We start from the raw sequence: 16,952 nt of genomic DNA, 5'->3' as shown, positions 1-16,952 counted from the left end.
ATAAATGAAATCTTTGAGATCCCATTTAAAATCTAAATATAATATGAACTGCTAACGTCTCTGGTAATGCAACACACTAATGTTATGGATTAAAAACAACTAAAATCATGATACTGACAAAGTGAATAATTTCCAGGCGAGACTGCTTCTACCTGTCACTGCTTGGATATTATCAAGCTGAAAAATGAATACAGAAATCCAACATACTGTCATCAAATGTCTTTCTATTATGACTTTAAATTAAATGTACATCCCCATAATGATCTAAACAGTCTATGGCTTTTACTTCTTTACCAGGCTAGTTACAAGATGTTGTCTAAATTAAATTCTATCTCATTACATTACTATGTTTTAACTTAGCTGTAATATGTTCTTTCTACATTTCAAACCTCAGTTACTTTAATACCTGTTGAAATATTACCAAATTGTTTTCATTATCACAGTTCACCTTCTCATTCTCATTCTGGAATTACCTCTCTCTCAGTAGCCCCTTGGCCACTGATTCTGCATCTGTGTTACCTGTTATAACTCAATCAATATTAGAAACATGTCAACATTCATCAAACAGTATCTTCTCCCCAGATATGGAGCAGGTTAAATCTAAAACTGTCAATCAATGGTCAGATTGAACATCTGAGTTGGGGCGGCAGGTTTCTTCCAGTCCCTAAATGAAAATATCCCACACTCCCCCTTTTTACACATGTAAACATGTGTAATAAAATCCTGTATGGGAAGAAAACCTTCAGGTAACCAGTGGTTATAAGAAAATACCAAACATCATTCACAAAAGTACATCCATCATTTTTCACAGTAAACACTCCAGGGAAAATAAGTGTTCATTTCCAGCTGGCAGTCCTAAAAGAAACAGAATCTTTAGATTTTAGTTTGAGTTTTACATTTGCAAACCGCCAACTCCTGTGGGAATTAGAAACGGGTCACATGTGCATTTTTCCAAATGTGTGAAATTGTAGGAAACCTGTGTTTCCCATGGAACTCCAAAATAATGTATTAGTCCAAAGACATGCTCGGTTAGTTATTGTTTTAGAATCATGCAGTTACACTGATCACATGCAGAAATTCATTCACACCCACACTGTCAGGTTGTAAAGTCAAGTTTGGTCAGCCCCAGAGTCAGTCATTGATAGTGCTTTTCTCAAGTCACACTGTCAGTCAGGGTCAAAGGTCATTCGGTCTCAGTTTCATTGGCCATGTGTCGTGCTCTGCAGAGACTTTAATATTCTACTAGCTGGAGTTGTACTAGTGACATCATTGTGTTGATGTCAACCAATGCAACAAAGTTTTCCTCGTGTTCGCAGCACCATTTTCTTCAGATGTTTAACAAACAAATGATCAATACACTTTATTAATATACCGCCCCTAGGAAACACAATAACAAATGTTCTGACAAATGTTCATGCACGGCATTCTTAAGTGAACCTGCAGAAAACGGCCTTTTGAATTAATATTCCAAATTAATCAATAATAATAATAATCCATTTTATCAATTTGCTTACCCTTAGAAGTGAACATACCTCATAATGTTACATCAGGATGTTAAACTAAGCTTTGGCCAAATCAATCATTATTACTGTTTCAGATCTAACTGGAGGTTGAACAAACAAAATCTTTTTTTTTTTTTTTTTTTTTTTTTTTGTTTACATCATGTAAACCACTAACTTATTTTCCAATTTCAGCATCAGCCTTGTTACTCTCAAATTACATCCTAAATAGGAATATTAGGAATGAAACAAATATTTAATCTTCAGAAATGTTCTTAACAAATAGAGAGTAATGCCATCTTTCTATCTAGTGAATAGCCAACATATTTAAAAATGTCAGATATACAAAAATAAGCCTAAATACTCTTTTACTACCAAAGTCTAAAGCTAGACCTAAGCTGAACAGTTTTGGTAATGGAAAATGTAATCTAGAAACAAAACAAAACTGGACCTGTGTTCTTGTGTGTTCTTCAAAATACATTAGTAAATACCTTGTGAAGTATTCACAATATAACTAATCCTCTCTAGGATATGAAATCCATTCATCTTTAACCAGATACTATTTCCCTATTTATTTTTAGTTCATGATAATAATGGTATAACGTCCACACGTTTACCCATAGCTAGTCACTATGTCAAGATTATCATGTGTGACATAATAATCAGATGTCTTGTTTGACAAACAAGGATTTTAAACCTTAACCCTTTCAGTATTCCAGACCATCATTAAACAATCAGCCTCCTTTCCTAAACACTAAGCATATCGTTCTACACCACCTTCTGATAAACTCTTGCACAGTTATGCTGTAAAATCATTGCATGATTTCTTCAGAGTCTGAACAGACTGAGACCAGCCTGTCTCTTGATCTTGTCATATTGAGAACAGTCAATGATTCATTGTCCTCTTCAGCTGTAGTCAGTGGCAGGGCCCCCAAAAAGCTAGAACCGGCCCTGGTCAGTGGGCTCCAAGGAAACTCTCTCTGGCATTGTGATGTCGAGGGGGAAGGGACCTCTGGATCAATGTGATACAATCAGCAGACACACGTTGTCCTCTGTGCCGCAGAAATCCCCCAAAACTGCAGTACCTCTTCACACCACTGTTGCCTTGACAACGAGGCACAAGCAAACTGTGAAAACCTCCTTTGAGATGTGTTCTTTGCACAGTTCTTCTGTTTGCAATGAGCAACTTTTCACCAACACCCTGATTCAGAGTACAACCCAAAGGTGGCGCACAACTATCCAATGCTGCTGTAATCACAGCAAATCAGCTACTGAGAAAAACTCAATGTAAATCTCTCCCCCAGCGGGTGACAAAATAAAACAGCTGAGTGTCTATATGGTCAGGAATGCTGAAACATGTGAATGTGAAACCCATTAATGGTAACAGTCTTCCTATTCTTCATTACTTCAGTTCTAAGTTAATAGGCAAAACAAAAACTTTTCTTAACCACTATAGATTCATCTTTAATCTTCTTGCTTATTCTATTCTTTTCAAATTGTTTATCTAAGTTGTGTGTTACAAGCATGGTTAGATTTGTAACAGAATACAAAACTAACTGTATCCAGCGCTATATATTTAAAACAAGTAATCTGACTACAGTTAATGAATATATTTTGGAACACTTAAAGGAATTATTACAAAATGTAATCTTCATTATTACTAAAGCTGAAACCTAAATAAATCATCACGGGACATTTTTCTGTCCTTATTACTTAATTGTTTCAATAAAAACTAAAAGCATTGTGAAAACTCCCATTTTTGAGAACATCTCTCAACACTTTTATTCCATCTAAGCACGAATGTTTATGACAAACTCGTCCTATTAATCCCAAACGGTCTTTAATGGTATCAATTGTGAACATTTCTTAATATTAATTGTAAATGCAACGTACGTTCTCTTTAGAACAAAGATAGGATAGTTGCAGCTGAAACTGGTTAATAGCAATGTTCTGTTAACCTAGATAAGCCTGTTGTTCTTATATATAGTAAATATATTCTTATTTCATGTTACTCACAAAACAATATGACATTTTCCAGAATAGCAGTAACTCTATATAACCTCTCAATATATATATTTCTTCCAATGAGTTCGTTATTTCATGTCTAACAAATGTTCCTCTTTCCATGTCGTATTCTAGATGGAGAAATCCACCTATCATATTTAATTTGAATAAAACCTTAACTTTAATGTACTTCATATTCTCAGTAAATCTCTTTTTACTTTCCCCTAAGGTTACTGTATGTAACATAATTTTCCTTGAAGTATAATTAAGTACAATCCTTAGTTAATGACAAATACCATGAAATTCACAACGCAATGCAACGGTATCAATCAGTTCTCAAAGACTATATTTAAATAGCAGCAAATCATTGTTTCTTATTTATTTCAATATATCTACCACTTCAAATCACACCTTGATCTGTTAATTTTCTATGTATTTCACTCCAACTTCAGATCACTAGGGAAAAAGCAAGCAGACACACTCCGGGCTGCTGCTGCTGCTCTCGAGAGGAAAAAGGGTGGGGGGGAACTCTCACAGACAAATACTGACACCCCCTTCTCTCTCCCCTGCTGTAGCTCTCAGCCTCTCCTTTGGAAAAGGGGGGCTTCTTTCAACAATTAACACTTCTGCTATCCTTTTATTCAATTTTTTTTTGCTTGAACCCACTGTCCTCGTAAGCTCTTAACTCACGCTCCTCTCGTTAAAATGTTCCCTTCATTATGACTTCGTATCTATTCATCTGACTTAGGCTGTTTCTGTTACCAGTCAATATTCACAGACTTCATATCTATTGATCTGACTTACTGTCCTTGTTACCAGTAAATGTTCACAGATTCAACCCCCACAGAACAAAGGATTAATGAGGTCCGGTCACTTCAAAATTGCTTTTTGAAGGTTGCGTTACTCTCCTTTGGATTTTACTTATAACTCAACTTCGATTCCTATGAACCTAAGAATTGTTATTCAGATTCGTCTCCTGGATGCCGTCTGAAAACGGTCACTGGACGTCCCCCAACGAGTCTTCAGCCGTCTCCTTTCTGAAAAAAGTACGGGGCCTTTCACCTTCGTCTTACATACCTCGTTGATTCACTTTTATGTTATATAACTTTCCTACCTATCTAAAATATGTATTTGTATATTCCACCGCAACAACTATGACACCGGAATATGTCTCTGACAACTCTAAAATTTAGTTTAGCCAATTACAGACCTTCGATAGAAACAGGCTTGTCTGCTCACCTTTCAATTGAAGGATCCTCGTTTTAGTTGTCAGAGATTATTCTAGGCCTCTTCTCCGGACCATTCGTCCGCTTGCCGCTGGTGGTCTCTTCCCCGAAAACACCCCACTCAGAAACGTCGGGTTCACCATTTGTTGGAGATTTGGAGGATGTTGCAAACCAACCTCGTCTCCGCGTGTCGTTTGACAAGCTAGGTGAATTCGGGAGAAGAGAGGGATTAAGAAACACCAGAATACAAGTGAAACAATAATCCGGCTTTAATGATACAAGGTAACGATACAAAATACAAATACAAAGAAATCACGAAGCACTCTGCAGAGTACTCCGGGCTCAGGTTCTACCACGTGTGTGAGACAGGTCTCAGGAACGGCTGGTGAAAAACAAGAGCGCGAACCAAAGGAAAACACAGGCTTTCATACTAAAACACAGGAGGAGGTGTGTACGTGCATTCCCCCAGAGGTCATCTTATTGGCAGAGATCAACACATGGCCTGTCGCACCCAATCAGTGCGACACAGCAGCTTTTAGCCAGCACACACACATCTCCTTTATGGCCCTGTGTCCCTGAGTCCATCTTCCCGCCTCCTGACTGCCACACACAAGTTAAAAGTATGTTTTAAGATATAGTTGTTATAGTTGGCTAAATATACGTAATACATGTTAATTACTTTCATATCAATAACAACGAGGAACACATTACCTATGCTCTTAAGCAGTATTAGAGATGCTTTTCAAATAGTCAAACTTCTCAGGCTTACCTATGGCCCTTCCATTTGTTTGAGCTATTGTTCACATCTTTACTTCAAATAAAAGGTTTCACATTGTATATTTCCAGCTTCCTTTACACATACTGCTATTATTAACACAAAGTAACTAACCACACACCTCTATTGAAAACAAGTCGATTCCCCTGACAATTGACATGCTGAACCTCTTCTGAATGTGCTACCCTCCTCCAGCTCTCTCGTCCCTGTCATAAAACTGCTTCCATTTCATATAGAGTAATAAAAGATGTTTAAGCTAATTTCTCCACAATGTTTGTAGCCATTTAGTACCCACACATGAAAGAATAAGAACAGAGGTATAGTTGACCAGTAATCATGTAGCAGATCTATTTACTGCAATGAAAACACACACACACACATCTGCTTCAAGCCTGTGTAAACACACCCTTTTTTTACGAGGGAAACATTCCAGAGTCTGGCACTATTCCCAAATATGGTGTCTCCTTCTCACCTCAATATATTGGGGGAGGAAAGGATACTTTGTCCCTTCAAATTTAACACACATGAACATATATAAGGTGACACCAAAATGAATATACCAGATTTTACTTTCCTGTCATACCCCGTTACTTTAATCCTTCAAATAATTCAAATAATCCTTCAGTCTCCTCTGAGTTTCTTTCAGAGTTGTATTCATTCAGAAGGTTTTAACAGGAAGCAGAATATCCAGGGTGTCCGACATGTCGGGAAACCCGCTCAAGGCGGCTCCATGCATAGTGCACCACTCTGCTCTGTGGGGGGGGGGGAAGAGAGTCTGTCGATGGGGATCAAAGCTGTCCGGTCCCACATGCTAAGTGCTAGCCAGAAAACCGCGGCGTTTAAGTCCCGATTCTCCTAATGGCCAATCCGTGCCTCCCCTGACTGCACGTCGCTGACACACACCGCTGCAGTGCAGGCTCTCTGCACGGAGGAGCCGCGGAGGAGCTGCGGAGTCCGGGCGATGCTGCTCCTCCAAGGAAGAGACACATGTTCACTAAGCCAAACTATATCCGGTCACAGAGATCTGCTATTTTAAAGTAAAGTCAACACATATTGACCCTAAATATAGTCTATATTAAGAACGAGAAAAGTCTTAACATATATATCGTTTTGTGTAAACATATGACAAATGTGTGAGGGTGATGACGTCAGAGCATCGTCCTATGTGCAGGGCCAATTTAACCCCTGGGTATTTGTGAGGGAGCTCCTATATGGCATTACCCCGCTGAAGCTCACCAAAGTTTAATATATTTCATAGTTCAAAGTTTTGTCAATTGTTTTGTTTATTGGTCAAATACTGGTTTCTGAGGAGTTTTACTGGAATGAAAGAGCACAGAGTACAGAAGCAACAAAGCAGCATACTGCATTAAACCTGACCTTCAAAGAGAGGTTGAAGTTCATGTGGAATGGAGGCTTCAGTAGTCTGTCTGCACTCTGTTTAGTTGTGCTGTCTTACAATCAATATAGTAAATGTGAGGTAAAGTGTGTTGCCAATGTAACCGGTTAGAACTCGAAGTTGCGATGAGGTCTTAAAATGTATGGAAAGGGTCTTAAAAAAGGTCTTAAAAGGTATTCAATTTGACTTCAGGATTCCTGCATATACCCTGATATCCTCAGAGTTCTGCTCCTCTCCAGAACAAACAGACTCACTGTTTAACACGGTAGAAACACTGATAAAACAGTCATGTCAACACTCTTAGTGCTAACTGCAGCTAACGTTAGCTTAGCTTGTTTATCTGATGACCAAAGCTCCAAACATCTGGGGCCTGGTGGGTATACTACGAAGCAGGATTTTCGCTTAGCCGGCTAACTTCAGGGAAAACTCGGGGTTTCCGGTCCTACGAAGCTGGTTCTCTTTTTAGCAGGCTAGATCTCCATGGTAACTTATGCTGTGCGGCTAACCTGCCCCGGGGGGTATACTACGAAGCTGGTTCAACCTAACCTGGATATGTTTGAGTTAGCCGGTTGGCCTAATCCAAAACATACGCGCTCTCGCTAAACTGTACTACGACACGGGTTATCAAGTGGATCGCTCAAGCCAGCCGTGTCCTATCTAGTTATGCACGTTCACATGAAAATCACAAACATGGAGAAGCATACTGACAGCGCAGCGTCATACTTCCTGAAGGAAAAGTCAACTACAATATTAGACATATGAAGAAGTTAAACTTTAAACATCCATGACTTAAACACTTTATCAAGGATAAAAGCCACATAGCATGCACCTGCAAGGTGAATACAGCTGGTAAAAGAAAAAGTGTTTGAATGCGTACATTAACAGGTTTATGATATCACTGCCCCGTCTAAGACACGAGTGGATCTGACTTTAATTACATTTGTCTCGAGTGTTTCGTCAACTTAATGTGTTGCTTAAAATAATACTTCTGCATACAGTATGTGACACTGTGAGTGTTGCACGGCCAGATACGCCTCAGCTGACTCAGATAAGGAAATATATGATACATTATGATGTGATATGCCGCGGACTGTAGGCCTACTTAATGTTACTCTGATCCGGTTACTTATATTGTGGCAGATATTTAAGTAAGCTTTCTTAACGCTAATATTATAATAGTCAGATTGCTCTGAAGATGGGAGGTGATATTCTATTAATGTTCACGTTCTCACAATCGGTGATTTTTGCCGGCCGTCTTTCCTGCAACGGCAGTTTTTCTGTCTTTCCTTTCTCCTGTAATATGACTTGATCGCTTTAAACTCCGCATACTGAGCTCTGATTGGTCAGCAGGCAGTGCTTTCACTGAGTTGAGCTCTTAGGCTGCAACCTAACCTGCTCCGGGGCAGGTTAGCCGCACAGCATAAGTTACCATGGAGTTCTAGCCCGCTAAAAAGAGAAACAGCTTCGTAGGACCGGAAACCCCAAATTTTCCCTGAAGTTAGCCGGCTAAGCGAAAATCCTGCTTCGTAGCAGGGCTGCCAACACTCACGCATTGAGCGTGAGAGTCACGCAATTAACCCATATCTCACGCACTCACGCCACACTTGCCTTTCTTCACGCTAAGTTGTCGTCCAAAATAAATGTATATACATATACAAATAAAGTGAAGGAACAGCAAACCGAGCGGTCTACGAAATGAGGTCTTCTGGCTTAGTTCAGTAAAGTTGGAACGATATTGGGAGATTCTGATTTCACGGATCAATAACTCATGAACAAAACGTTATTCAGACACAAACTACGTCTCCTACGTACCGTGGTAAGGTTGACAACGAACTACAATCACATTTTGATCAAAAAAAGCCAATACAGGCCGTCCTCCGAGCTGGACACATTGGTCTCTATCCGCGGCCGGAGAAGAAACGAGTGCTCAGGGACCGTCTGCAAAGTGCAAATCCGAAAAAAGAGAATACAATAATATTCAATCACTATTATACGCCAAACTCACTACACACATCAATAGTCTCCTGTGTGTCATACTACAGCAAGGAGTTTGGAAGAATATGCTTTTGAATAATTTTGGGGAATATTTATAATGTAAAACTTTACTATTATACAGTATATTTCTACCAAACTCACTATTTGCATTGTTGTTGTTAGCATCTGGTTAGCTAGCTGCGCTAACGGATATTAAAGGCTGTTTCTAAAACAAGGAAAGGGAGAGCTCTGTCCTGTCAGACTGAGAGAACTACAGCTCAGTGAGGTAAGGGACTCTCTGTTTAGATAGTTCACTTTAGTCTAGTTATCTCAGTGGGTCTCAAACGTTTTTGTCACCACTTATGAGAATAAATGAAAAACAGTTATACTATATGACAGTCAAACAAGAATACAGTTTAAAAGTGATTTGTAAAATATCCATAAAGAAAAAGAAAATCTGTTTACAGTTCTGTTTCATATGGTTGTTGAGAGATGTATCCTTCAATTCATGTTGCTCTCAAAGTGCACCAGGTTGATGCATTTAACTTCAATATTGAAAAACAAATCTTCCCGGGGGAGCATACCCCCGGACCCCCCTAGAGGAGGTGAGGACCCCCCTCCCCCCCCACTTATAAAATAGCACTTTACCTCTGCTTACACCTATATGCCATTTTATATGCAGTGAGCTGATTATCGAGCCTTCATTGTAAGAGTCGCGTGTACACTGTGTGCGTATTGCACTAGCGCCCGGTACATTAATGGGAAACCCTAGTTTGTACATGTTCAATACATTTGTAACACTGTACACATGAACGTTTCTTTTTTCGGTTCACGAAAAAAAAAATCTCACTCCAAGCTGAACTCAAATGTTAGCAGCCCTGAGAATACCCCCCCGGAGCAGGGGTGTATACTACGAAGCATGATTTTCGTTTAGCAAGATAACTTCTGGGATTTCCGGTACTACGAAGCTGTTTCACTTTTTAGATCTCCATGGTGACTTGTCCTGGAACCTAGTCTGTGCTCCGAAGCAGGATATGTTCCAGGATAAGGGATCAACTCAACTGTGCGGATTTCTTCTTCTTCTTTGCTTTAATGGCGAATCGCTTCCACTTGGAGCATATATCGCCACCTACTGTTGATTTATTTAATGTATAAACTGCCCATATTGTTCATGTAGAACAGTGTTCACGTAAGCCTGCACATTGATTTTATTTTTCATTGAATGTAACCGTTGCAATAAGGATAAATCTATTACAGGTTGAGGTTGAAACAATGGTGGAACAGCTGATAACAACAGTGTGCAGAGTTTAAAGCGATCAAGTCATATTACAGGATAAAGGAAATACAGTTCAAATCACTGACTGTGTGAACGTGAACATTAATAGAATATCACCTCCCATCTTCAGAGCAATCTCACTATTATAACATTAGCGTTAAGAAAGCTTACTTAAATATCTGCCACAGCATAAGTAACCGGATCAGAGTAACATTAAGTACAGTCCGAGGCATATCACATCATAATGTATCATATTTCCTTATTTGAGTCAGCTGAGCCGTATCTGGCCGTGCAACACTCACAGTGTCACACTGTATGCAGAAGTATTATTTTAAGCAACACATTAAGTTGACAAAACACTTGAGTCAAAAGTAATTAAAGTCAGATCCACTCGTGTCTCAGACAGGGCAGTGATATCATAAACCTGTTAATGTACGCATTCAAACACTTTTTCTTTTACCAGCTGTATTCACCTTGCAGGTGCAGCTATGTGGCTTTTATCCTGGATAAAGTGTTTAAGTCATGGATGTTTAAAGTTTAACTTCTTCATATGTCTAATATTATAGTTGACTTTTCATTCATGAAGTATGACGCGGCGCTGTCAGTATGCTTCTCCATGTTTGTGATTGATCGAATGCTCCAAATACCACCCCTTTCATGTGAACGCGCACCTAACTAAATAGGACACAACTGGCTTGAGCGATCCACTTGATAACCCGCGTCGTAGTACAGTTTAGCGAGAGTGCGTATGTTTTGGATTAGGCCAACCGGCTAACTCAAACATATCCAGGTTAGGTTGAACCAGCTTCGTAGTACAGGCCTCTGATGACTGAAATCCTTAATGTAGATAAAATATAAAGTTAATAACGTTAATATTAGAAGTGTATGGTAATATGTGGTTTACAAACAGACATTAATGACGCTGAGATATGAGCGGACATTATAGTATTGTGTGGTGACCACGTATTAATACACTGGTTCATAATTCACACATGGAACTGCAGTTGGGGTTTTGTTTCCACACGGACATGTTATGTGTTCGCTTCCTATATGTTGTGTGCCCTCCTGGCTCTTTCTCTTGTCGACCCGGGCTGCGACCCGACAACATGTCCTTTGCAGCTCTTAATTAAAGTACCATTTTGCACCTTCCTTGCACCGCCTCTGACTCCCTATCTCTCGGCACTACACTGGTAACCTTGACACGTCTCGAGAAGTTTCCGGGACAGAACCGAACATGGCAAAAGGAACTCGAGTTCCTTTCTCGAAATGTCGGGGATTGATTGGAAACGCCCGTGGCTGCCACCGGCACGCGGACTGAGGCTCGATGCGCGCCCCGCGGAATGGCTGGGGATGTTGCTCGCCATTCCCACATCGGCCTTCCGGCAACAGATGCACGACCTGCTGGGTCGACCAGCAACCCGATTGCTGCCTCGTGGGTTTGTTTCTTCGGGGCGTGCGGCTGCACGTCCCAGCTGCGCTAGCTGACGGCGACTAGCGGCTAACCACGTGGGGCTAACCACTTGGGGCTAACGACGGCTAGCAGCTACCCATGACTGCCAGTTAGCGGCTAACGGCTAGCAGCTAACGGCTAACGGCTAGCTGTTAACGGCTGTTGACGTATTTCTGTTAACATCTGACTGTTAACAATGTTTTTTCTGGTGCCGGAGAGGAGGTTCGACCAGCCGGTTGACCTCGTGTGGACACTCTCGTCTTTTTCACCACCTCGACGGCGGTTCCAGAAGGCACTCACGTTTTCATCGGCGCCTGGGTGGTGCACTCCTGGACCCCGTCTCGCCTCGACGGTTCCGGACGTCGCCCATGCTCCATCGGCCAATGGGTGGCTCGCCCCGGGACCGGGGACCCTGTCTGGCCTCTCATCTGTCCACGGCTCCTTCCTCCCGGGGAGACTGCTCCTGCCTCCCGGGGATACCTCAAGGCTTGCCGAGGATTTCGTGCCCGCCGCCGCTGTGCGTTTACCTGCGGCCGGGATGCTCTCCTGCTTCCCGGGGACACCTCAACGCCTGCTGAGGACTTCGTGCCCGCCACCGCTGCGCGTCTGCCTGCGGCCGGGTTGCTCTCCTTCCTCCCGGGGAGGCTGCTCCTGCCTCAGGGGGATACCTCAACGCCTGCTGAGGACTTCGTGCCCGCCGCCGTTGTGCGTCTGCCTGTGGCCGGGTTGCGCTCCTTCCTCCAGGGGTGACGGCTCCTGCCTCCCTGGGATTCCGCTCCGTCCTTCCGGAGATTTCATGCCCGCCGCCGCAGACACAGCGGCCGGGCAGCGCTCTTTCCTGCTGGGTTCTCCGCGACACCTACTGCGGCCCCCTTACGACGGCCCGTTCCGGCCCGCCCCTGGTGGGGGTGCCCTCGCCCTCGTTAAGGCCCCTACCCTCTCCTGCGGCCCCCTTTCGTGGCCCGTTACATGGCCCGGCCCTCACCTGCGACCCCGCCCTCCTCGGCCCCTGTGGTGCTTCCTCCACGGGCGCAAGGGTTTATTTTGCCATGTTTTATTTCTGGGGGGGCTTGTGTGGTGACCACGTATTAATACACTGGTTCATAATTCACACATGGAACTGCAGTTGGGGTTTTGTTTCCACACGGACATGTTGTGTGTTCCCTATATATGTTGTGTGTCCTCCTGGCTCTTTCTCTTGTCGACCCGGGCTGCAACCCGACAACATGTCCTTTGCAGCTCTTAATTAAAGTACCATTTTGCACCTTCCTTGCACCGCCTCTGACTCCCTATCTCTCGGCACTACAATAGTATCCAATCATTTTAGCCGGGCCGGGCCGGCTAAAATGATTGGTCGTGCTTTTACAGTACGGCTTCCACAGATGACATTTTGTTATGGATTTTTTGTCAAAGCACTTAAGATATTCATTGCTATCGGGATGTTAAGAGCATTCCATGGAATATAACAAAAAGTGTATCTCGAGCCGGTTTCTCAAACTTACCTACCCCACCTTTAAATGTATCTGGGTTTGGAAATTGTTGGGAACATCTGTTATAGAATAAAAAAAAAAACAATGTTTTATGTATTCTATATAATATAGGTTATGTCATTTTAGAAATTCTATTGAAAAAAAGCGACATATTATAGCCTACCTGGTAGTTAACATTTAAGAAGCCACCCAGAGTAAACTTGCTTTTTAATTATTCAACAGAAAACCCAGTCCAAAAAACCCAGTCCAGAAGGGCCAATCATTTCAGATGAAAGGCAAACAGGTAGACAGACAGGTTGGTTGTTTTATAATATTTGTGGATTTACTGTGACCACAGACACTAGGTTTTATAAATGTTTTGTCAGAGCATTTATTTAATAGATTGCTTACAGATGTATAAAATATTTCAACAATATAACGAAAAGCTTCTCAAACCAATCACATCTAGCTTTTAATTTGTGTTGGCATTGCATGATGCGTGCATTCAAAACAATAAAAAAAAGAATATTTCTTAAACCATAATAAACTATCTTTTCCTAATTTAACTAAATTATAGTTCTAATACTTGGATATTGTAGAAAGAAATGTCTTGAATGTGTGTCATTTTGTCTCATCTGATGCATTTTCAAACTACCTGAGATATGACAGATCTCTGCAATGCGTCTGTTCACTCATTTCTACACTAAACACATCCAGCTCTGATTAAAACTTCTTAAAACAATGATTAATCATTTTTACAATACTTTATGAAAGATGACCAATTATTTCTTTGAATAAACTGAGTCAAAAGGACAGCAGCAGCTGAGGTGCTGTTTCTGTTTCCTCTATTGTGACTTGTTCGCTTTTCAAAATCCACTTAGCCGCTGGTGGTGTGTGTGTGTGTGTGTGTGTGTGTGTGTGTGTGTGTGTGTGTGTGTGTGTGTGTGTGTGTGTGTGTGTGTGTGTGTGTTGGTCAATGCGGTATACCCTACCATTTTACCTGACTACCCACCAGCGTTACGCGAACCTTGGTGGTAAACATGGACTATGCCGAAGTCCGCTTAAAACTTAGAGTGTATCCATGTTTTTTACTGTCTAACTAACATAAATCCTCATTTCTGACAAAGTCCTTTTGTACCCTATGCTGATATCCGCTTAAAACTTAAGAGTGTATCCATGTTTGTTACTGTCTAACTAACTTAAATCCTCATTTTCTGAAAAGTCAGTTTATACCACAAAACATGTTTTTTGGGTGTATCTCAGTGTATAGAACAGCGCCGCTCAGGTGGTTTTTCGAATGCAGGTCCATACACATTCTTGCAGTTCCATACACTGTGTGTAATTTCCTGTGTGGGCGGTCCTTAAAAAACGTGGTCACGTCACGGGCATACTTGCAGCTGCGTTCACTCAGCTCATGGAAAGACAGAAGACTACGGAGCTAGCTATAGCCTGCTTAATTAAACACAAACAGGTAAGCTTGCATACTTGTAGATATTGCTTATTTTACATGATTAATGCTGCGTTCACACCGGACACGATGCGAATATTCGCTTCGTTCTAATCCCTCGAGTTTCACCGCGGCTGTCAGCTGTGTCGGGAGCTACTACAACTAAAACAAAATTAACATATTTTACCATGATTAAATTGTAATACACGTTTCTAAATGATGCCGAAGTAACAACATACTGATACCGGTTAGTAAAAACCATGAATTAATGCTTGACAAGTATGCAGACAAGACGGCAGGCGAAAAACCTTTTAAAATGCGTGTTGTCTAAATGGAGATTGGCTAAGCTAACATTGTATATGTTCCGACCGTCCACACTCACAACAACGGCCTACAGACATAAATAAACCAGCGACTGTATTCGCCATGACACAGACAGTCTGTGGTTTGTACTTGTTTAACTTTTGTCTAGTTTCTGAACAGATATGAGGAGCTGTGAGCTCTGTGTGTTAACTGCTAACAGCTGATGTAATCGCGCCGCATGTGTACATGCTAGCTAAGAGTAATGCGAAAGAAATAATGTCGGCAGCTGTTTTGTTTTTTGATTGAAGATTAATTAATGTAGAAAGCAGCCTGGTTTGGGAAAAAACAAGGCAAGATTAGACTCCTGTCTTTTTTTTAGTAATGTATGCATTTCAATCACCAGAGCTGAGGACGGAAGGTATGAACTGTAGTCCCGGTAGTTTATAAGGAGCCTCCGGTTTATTTAACCGGAGCCTCCCGGTAATCTTAGGTGATGTAAACATTGTATTTAACTGGAGCTGAGGGCAGGACGTATGAACCCTTACTCTTTTTCACAGCTATAATAAACCATAAAAGTCAAGATGCAAAGGCGGAGACGCATCAATCCAAACGATGATGCCACATTTTATATTGACACTGGAGGGGACAAAGCAGGGCTTGACGTCCAATACATCAATGCCATCAAAGGCGAGTTGATCCGGAGTAAAGCGTTTGCTAACAGTAACTGTGCGGAGTCACTGTGGCACAGACTGGACCCCTGGTGAACTGCTGTTAGACACACTTACACAATTAAAATTAATGCTTTTATATATTTCTATTAGATGTGACTCCTTGGCGTTTCTGTTATTATCACTGCTGCTTTAGTTGTTCTGACTGCTAAAATCATCTGTTATTCCTAATTTTGAAGCAGACATTCCGTGGGTTCGGGGGACTGATGAGTTTGCATCCCTGCTTCTGACTGTTTAACCATGATTTAACTTAAAGTATAAACATAAAATATGTGACTTCAGTGTGCTATTTTGCTCACTTATTTGTTATTTGTGTTCCTTGTAGGTCGCGGCATCTTCACCTCTATACCATTTCAAATGAGGAGATGCAAGGTGGTCAACATTTTATTTTGTGAACTCAATATCTTTTCTTAAGGAAATGCTCTAACCATCACACCACATACGTAAATGCTACATATTGTCCAATGCATTAGTTTTGATTATGATTATTCCGAGTCATGATTATTTCAGTATAAATATTATAAATATAATAATTTGTTTTACTTCTGATATAGTGAAACATAACTACAGGGTGTTTATTGAAATGTATATCTGAATAACTTTAATTTCATGTTACTACAAGCTATGAATGGTTTAGAATCTTTAGGTACATGGGAAAGCACCATCCAATAATAATAATAATGTTGTTTTTTTTTGCATCTTGCAGGGTCTTGATGAAGTGATGCCTCTGGAAACCTGTGGGGCCACACAGGCCACATCTCCAAATGAGAACATTGGAGAGGTATTTTTACATTTAACATAGATTTAATATCTCAAATTGATGTTTTGTGGCTTACAAAATGATCCAGTAAGGTTTTAAACTGTCGTCAGGTGACGTTGATAGTGGCATTCATCTGAGTTTAACTCGTACTTGCACTGCCTGCATGTGATCTGTATGTTAGTTTTACATGTATGTTAAGTTGTTCAGTAACATGTGGTGAAAAGCGACCCACTAAGTAATGATAAATGTCATCTATGACAAGATATAATGTAAACTAAATGTAATCTCTCAAATTGATGTTTTGTGGGTTACAAAAGGATCCAGTAAGGTTTTAAACTAAGTTTTCCTTTCATTCTTTCTGTCATCAGTAGGACCATTCTTGTATTCAATTCCAAATATTCTCTGCTAGTACATTTTTGACTTTGTTTATTGATCCTTCTCGTTGTGTTTTATCTGCTACAGATAGTGAAGAACAGCGACTGCACTGAGAGCTACACGAAGACGACAAGTCCAGTGCTTTCTCCCCTCAGCAGAGCTGAAAAGGTACATTACATTTAATTAATACTCGATTTGATCTATTTACATACCGACATGTTTCTTTGGGCTGTGTGTGTGTATGCAGTAGTCTGTATATCATATGGTTTA

General features: G+C 41.0%; 2 protein-coding genes across 2 annotated transcripts in view; one reads left to right on the top strand and one right to left on the bottom strand.

The window, feature by feature from the left end:
- The window catches only part of LOC307024606 (uncharacterized protein), a 402,876-nt gene extending 392,158 nt beyond the window's left edge, over positions 1-10,718 (bottom strand). Inside the window, exon 1 of the mRNA XM_079658899.1 lies at positions 9,885-10,718. The gene's annotated coding sequence lies outside the window, so the exon portion shown is untranslated. The remainder of the gene's footprint in view (positions 1-9,884) is intronic.
- Positions 10,719-13,321: 2,603 nt separating this feature from the next.
- The window catches only part of LOC307025174 (uncharacterized protein), an 88,945-nt gene continuing 85,314 nt past the window's right edge, over positions 13,322-16,952 (top strand). Inside the window, exons 1-4 of the mRNA XM_079659786.1 lie at positions 13,322-13,373; positions 15,873-15,919; positions 16,254-16,328; positions 16,770-16,850. Of these exons, the coding sequence (XP_079515912.1) occupies positions 15,905-15,919; positions 16,254-16,328; positions 16,770-16,850 (171 nt within the window). The 5' untranslated portion in view covers positions 13,322-13,373; positions 15,873-15,904. The remainder of the gene's footprint in view (positions 13,374-15,872; positions 15,920-16,253; positions 16,329-16,769; positions 16,851-16,952) is intronic.

Source organism: Notothenia rossii, assembly GCF_949606895.1.
Source record: "Notothenia rossii genome assembly, chromosome: 11".
NCBI lineage: Eukaryota > Metazoa > Chordata > Actinopteri > Perciformes > Nototheniidae > Notothenia > Notothenia rossii.
The sequence above is the reverse complement of the archived record's forward strand: the minus strand, read 5'-3'. Positions and strand labels throughout refer to the sequence as shown.